Source organism: Spea bombifrons, chromosome 4 (assembly GCF_027358695.1).
Source record: "Spea bombifrons isolate aSpeBom1 chromosome 4, aSpeBom1.2.pri, whole genome shotgun sequence".
In the NCBI taxonomy this organism is placed as follows: Eukaryota; Metazoa; Chordata; class Amphibia; order Anura; family Pelobatidae; genus Spea; species Spea bombifrons.
Genome location: NC_071090.1, coordinates 70364341 through 70370886, shown reverse-complemented (window position 1 = coordinate 70370886; position 6546 = coordinate 70364341). Strand labels below are relative to the sequence as shown.

Here is a 6546-nt window from a genome sequence, read left to right as displayed (position 1 = left end):
TGTGAAATAATACAAAACAGAGGTAATGTGTTTTTACAGTTCATTAACAAGAAACCATAAATTTGTGTTTCGTCTTGAAACGAATGGAAGTGAAATGATTTATTAATAAAGTATTTTTCAGACTCTAGATGTGGAAGAAAATAGTGTATTTGTGGAGTCCACCAGTTCAGGAAAACAAAATTGTAACAGTATTGTGCATAAGAGTATTGTTTGTTTCAGATATTTTATAAACATGTTTATAGTTATATACATTAATATACCGAGTAGTGGTCCCCAACTCAATTGGGATTTCCCCCCCCAGTGAGCAGATTTCAGGAAACAATATACATGAAGCAAATAAAGTACAAATGAAAACATCCACCAGCCTGCTGCTAAACAATATAATTTTAAATGTGTATACATTTTACATGTTACAGAATCTTCTCCCTTATACTAACAGTTAGTGTAAACCTCAACGCAAGAGGTTACTCATTTATCAGCTCAATGCAGGCTGCAGTTAGGATGCCGTATTTACGAAGTATTTTCCTGAAGCCTGCAAATTGGGGTTTATGCACTAAAGCAGGTATTTGCAGGAGAGTTGTGGTTTCAAATAACCCACTTTATTAGGTGTTATAAAAGCTAAATGTGAGAGAGCCACGCAGTCTCTGCAGAATGCATAGTTAAGCGGATGACGTGGCTTCCAGGAACTCTTCCCAGGGTAATTAATACATTATACAGGGCCAATCAAGTTATTCTTGCAAAGCTCACTGGGGTTGGATTTTCATAGTACTTAAGCTGAGGAGATGAAACCACAAGCTCACCTGCCAATTCCTGCTCCAATGTGGAGCATGAAGGGCATAAAGTAATTATGCTTCATTACGGGTGGCGAGAGGCGTGCAAATCTCCAGCTCAAACGATAGCCCAGATAAAAAAAAACAATTATCTCGCAGAAAACCAGCTGTCACTGCCTAGTACAATGTTATTAAAGGAGGGGAAAAAAGCTATTTGATAGGATGTACCAGGTATTCATATGATTTAGAGTTTATTCTTTCAGGAAATAGCAGTGATTTAACCCCATCGTGACAATGGCTGATTTATTTTTTGGACCCTTCGTGACAAAGGATGTTTTAACATTTCCGCGCTGCTCGTGTTTAGCTGTAATTCTCCTATTTCCCGTTTACTGAACTGACACAAGTTATATTTTGCATTTGTTCAGGACAAGAAGGGCTTTCTTGTCATTATTTTGATTGTATCATATCATTTACTATAAAAAAGTATAAAATACAGTGAACATTTGAGAAAACAAGCACTTTTTCTGACTTTTACTTGAAAAATCGTTTACTCATCTATAAAACCTAATGAAAAATCCTGCTAAATAGATTTCACTATTTGTCCTAACTTTAGAAATACCCTTTTTTTGGCCTTTTTCTGCATGTTATGGGGCAATAAGTACAGGTAGTGTTTTGCTATTTCAAAACCATTTTTTCCAAATCTGGTAATTCTTCCCCATGTGCTATTTTGGGTATATTTGAAGCCGGCCAATGCAATTTACCCTATCAAACCATATATTTCCAAATATTATTTTAACTCTATTATAGTATTTTAACTCTTTCCACGTACTAGTTCTACCACCAATCTGTCAAACTTTGCAGTAGTCATTCTTTTGCGTTTTTTTCCCCCACACAATTTACTTCAGGTATGAATTAACAGGTCCTGGTATATGTCACTTCCAAACAACACCCCAATATGGGTTCAGTATCTTCTGAACATTACCTGAGTACAGTGATACCACCCATGCATGGGTTTGCCTGGCTGTTTGGGGGCAAAAGGGCCACTTTTGGGGCATGCCCATTTTTCAACTTTTGACAGTTGGTGATCCACTGCCCATACCCGATTTGGTACATTTTTGGGCGCGGCCAATTCAATGTGCCCAATAAAACCATATATTTTTGAAAACGACCCCAGGGTATTTCAAACACACACATACTGTCGCAATATGTGTTCAGCAACATCTGAGTACAGAGGTACCCCCCCCCCACATGCCTGGGTTTGTCGGGTTGTTTGAGGGCTAAAAGGCCACATTTGGGACATGTACATTTTTCAAGTTGTAAATTAGACATGTGGTCAATCTTCCCCCTGTTAATTGGGACATTGTTGAACCAGGCCAATTCAATTTACCCCATGAAATTATACATTTTTTTAAAAAAGTATACACCCCATGGGCATTTAACATGCCAGCGTTTTAACTCTTTTCATGTGCGACAAAGCGCTAATTTTAAGACTTGCGTATAAAAATATATTTCTATTTTATTTATTTTTATTAATATATTTTTTCAATTTTTTTTTTACATTTATTTTACTAATCACATTGTTATTAGAAAGCTGCAGTACCTGCATTCAACCTGCAAGTGGAGCCAGACCCTCCTGAGAACTCTTTTCAACTCCTTTATTTTCTGAAAGGACACAACCGACATCTTGCGAGTGGCAAAATCAATCGCAGTGGCGGTTGTGACCGATCTCCGGTCACAAAGCGCCCTGGGGTCGGTGTTCACCACTGACATTTAGGAAGCGCTCGTTGATCACCTACTAAACTCTTAAAACGGGCGTCCGTCGCCATACAGTGTATAGCGGATGTTGACGCTCTGGGGGAGGGTCCAGACACGGCCCCTGATGCCGATCTCGATGTTGCGGAATTACAGCAACACCGTTTGGGTGCGGAAAGCGAACGTATCTAGCTTTATGCACCAGTTGAAAGCAATGACAGTCCTAGCACATCAATTGTCACTTACAGGATGTTAGTGCATGAGGTGCTCGGACCGTCAATCGTCATTAAGGGGTTAAATATGCTTTATGTTGCCATATTAACTGCAAAAATTCTAAATTCCTTACTTACCATATCATCATGAAACCCTTCGTGGAGACATGATATGTTTGTGGAAATGTTTATTTTTCCCTAGACTGTTTTCTATTGCATATTCTTGGCATTTAACCCTGTGTCCCTAAATGAAAAAAGAGGATCATGGTTGAAAGGCATTTGGTAAAAATGCCAAAAAAAGGCTCCAGGGAACAATATATCCTTAGTTAAAAAACAAAACAAATGTGCTAATGTTCTTTAACACTCAGAGATGAAATTTCTTCCTGCGCTACCTGCTCTCTCTGTGCAGACGTCCTGACAGATATCCCAGCACTCGGTAGAAGGAAACTATTGAGGACAGTGGCACAAACCCACATTGTGTTAATGGGGAGATGAGTGTAGGGACACTACAGAAAGCCTAAATGGCCAACATTAGTAAGTTTCGCAATTTTCATTACAAATAATGCTTGTACGAAAATGAATGCACAAGTCTAGTACTAAACGTATTAAGTGGAGTACTTTAATGTGCATTCTTCTAAAATTTGTTGATCGTTCAGATGGCTTGATTAGGATGGTGGCTGAGTGTTAGGAAGAAAGGTTGTGTGTTTCTCACCTTTTAAAAATATAACTAACATGTCACATACTGTTCAAATTAACTTTGGATTTATCTTTGAATCATATATTTCAGTTACACAAAAAAATTACAGTATATATATATATAGATATATATATATATGTGTGTGTGTGTGTGTGTGTGCAAAACTGGAACTGTTCAAAGCCGTGTTTGCCTTTTGCTGCGACTAAATCTATAGTACAGGTTGTATTAGAAAGTGAATGAAATGTAGATCTGAACCAAGAAATAGAAGGTAACATTCAAAGTACACAGAGCCCTGACCTTACTTATTTTCATGTGCTCCCTTTTATGTATCTCTAAGAGGGTTTCACTTTTAATCTGGGTAAATTAATCCCACCTGACTACTTAAAGAATGATTGTGTAAGCAAAAAAAAAAACAAAAAACAAAAAACGGGAAACCGCTACAAAAAAATAATGCTTTATTTACAAAGAGATTACACATAACCTCGGGACGAGTTGATCCATCTCCATTAGTCAATATGTTGCCATCACATTATCTCACACTGTATATTAGGGCATCAAGAATCTTCCTTTTCCTGGAAACTGAAATGATTGAAAAAGGCCATAAATGTAGAAAGAATCGCAAATAGAAGAAAAAAAAAGAAAAAGACAACATACTAAGAATAGCTTTCATATATTTTCATATTTTCAATATGGAAAATAAAAAAAAATACAGTTTATCTATCAGCTTTAATTCTGAACACATTCCAGATTTTCCCTTATCCTTAACTCGCACACCAATATAAAAATATTTAGCGAGGAATCATAGGGAGATTTTCCCGATATGTCATTGCTATGCCTTTGGTAGCGGCAGACATGATATCAAACACCTGCAAAATATATATACTATACAACCAAAAAATCCATAGACAAATATTGGCAGCAGAATGGGTCATACTGAAGAGCTCAGTGACTTTAAACATGGCAGTGTCATAGATGGGGAGATGTCCCTATTGACAGCCTGGACTGTCCCCTGTCAGAAGAAGTCAGCATTAAATGCTTCCTGCTTACCAACAGTGTGTAACAGCGCTTGATGCGAGTGCCAATTGAAGAAATAGATCAGTGGGAATTAAAACAATTTTAATTCACATTTCAACAAAGAACAGAAATATGTATTTGGGAAATTACTATGTCACAACTTTTACCATAAGTATCTTAATATATTAAAACTATAGATTGTACTTTTTACTCGATAGAGATATTTATTTTAGAAAGCATAAATGCGTTTCTCAATGTGGCACTATTGTGTTATGCAAGGAATTTTTTACATGACTATAGCAAGATTTTAAAAGGACAAGGCAATATATCTATTCTTACCGGCACTGTGTACAGGTATAGAACACAGTCTGACCCTCATCTGCAGATCGCATTTGTCTGGTGTGATAAACCATCTTCTCAAATCCACAGCGTGAGCAACGCCTGTCAATCTGCCCAAAAAGAAAATGTTAAAAACAAAACAAAAAATATGATATCACATGGGGAAAAGATTATTTTGTCTTCAGTAGCAGTTGAAAAGGGGAACGTCTGCAGAGATTAAAAAAAATAAATGAAGACTATTCAGCTCTTACCAGTGGTCCTTTTAATGCGCCTGTCTCATCAGTCTCATTTGGCAGCGCAAGGGTATCGAGGTTGTTAAACACCACAGACGTCTGAACATACTTCCCGAGGAACACTGAAAAAGAGAATCTAAACGTGAGACGTGCAGCAAAAGCATGATCCTACGAGACGATGTCTGTTATAGAATACAAGCTTGAGATATTAGTTAGCAAATACAACCAAAATCTGTTGCCCTGACCTGTTACTTGTGTACGATTTGAACATCGAGGGCACGTTACTGTATCCTGGACACCTGGGGGAGGCAGCACAGAACCGCAGTCAGAGCAGAAATCGTATTCTGACGAAAAGCACGTAGGTGGAACCTCCATCCTAAAACAACGGCACAATGAAACCCAGTGAAATAACACAGCTAATAATTTCATATCCAGAAACCCTCAATGCATGTCCCTCAAGAACTCCCCCTCTTGAATATTCGTTATATTTAGGCTGGCCCTGCATAATTTAATGTGTAAAGAAAATAAACCTCTCTGATTTAAGTATACATAACACAGGGCCAGCCAAGCTCTTCCTACAGCTGAATTGGGGGGGTCAGTTCTTAATAATGTATAAGGAGCTGAAACACAACTCATCTTCAAATGGTACTGTCAACCCTTTACACACACAGACACACAGTCTGGCTCATGAAATTTGTTTTACAGTCACACAGGATAAATCAATCCTTAGGAGCGGCAGAGGAGAAATGTTTATTTGTAAATGATTAACGCGGAAATAAATGTAACAATATAGAATGAAACAGACACTGCAGAAACATGCCATTTCCCGCCTCTGCCAACTTCCCCTTGTATGTAAATGTCCTTTGACTGGCACTACATCAATGTGTAAGTGTTTTAATGAAAGCGCTCTAGAATCTACATTTCTGTAAATGCCTTCGTTACTCTTATCGCATTAACGTCTGTCTTTCTGCCACGGTGACATGGTATGGGTTTTTTGTGTCCCCCCCATCAGCATGGCTGCAGAAATACAGCTTTGACTCGAGATATGTTTCTATTTTCCTTACCTCGAAGCCAACGTCTTTTGGACTTCCCGGAAATGATATAATCATCAGCCACTAATTCAACATGCCGGACCCTAACTGTACATGCACCTCACGTGGGTTTGGAGCGGAAACCAGCGAGACGCCGAATGTGGACTCCACGAGCCACAGCTCCCTCTAGCGTCACTGCGCAATTTCACCTCCCGACTCTAATAAAATGGGAATGCCTATGACAGGTATATACAGTCTAATGCACTAAAAAATACACCAAAACAGATGTGATAAGCATTTTCTTGCAATACCGCCAACCACCCAGTATCTTTGTTTCCCAGATTTCTTGCATTTGGTATATATTCCTTTTCCTGCATATATATATGCAATTTATGTTTTTTGCCGGTTTCATGGGGCTTTAGCCCACTTTTACTCCAGAGAACTTAGTCAAGATTATGGCCAGGGTGATCTCGCGTTCACACAGGTGACTCGACCAGA

General features: G+C 38.4%; 1 protein-coding gene across 1 annotated transcript; it reads right to left on the bottom strand.

Annotated features, from left to right (window-relative positions):
* Positions 1-3867: 3867 nt before the first annotated feature.
* Positions 3868-6195, bottom strand: POLR1H (RNA polymerase I subunit H). Its single transcript, XM_053462594.1, has 5 exons — positions 6082-6195; positions 5263-5393; positions 5036-5139; positions 4785-4894; positions 3868-4010 (listed from the first exon to the last, which is right to left on the bottom strand). The coding sequence occupies exons 2-5, from the start codon at positions 5390-5392 to the stop codon at positions 3986-3988; spliced, it is 369 nt and encodes a 122-aa protein (XP_053318569.1). The 5' UTR covers position 5393; positions 6082-6195; the 3' UTR covers positions 3868-3985.
* Positions 6196-6546: the final 351 nt, after the last annotated feature.

What these genes read in the sequence shown, in the direction of transcription:
- POLR1H (XM_053462594.1), bottom strand. Translation starts at nt 5,392, where the DNA reads ATGGAGGTTCCACCTACGTGCTTTTCGTCAGAATACGATTTCTGCTCT. An exon ending in AAATCGTACACAAGTAACAG is followed by an intron (nt 5,140 to 5,262) that starts GTCAGGGCAACA and finishes TCTCTTTTTCAG; the next exon opens with TGTTCCTCGGGAAGTATGTT. An exon ending in TATACCTGTACACAGTGCCG is followed by an intron (nt 4,011 to 4,784) that starts GTAAGAATAGAT and finishes CAATCATTTCAG; the next exon opens with TTTCCAGGAAAAGGAAGATT.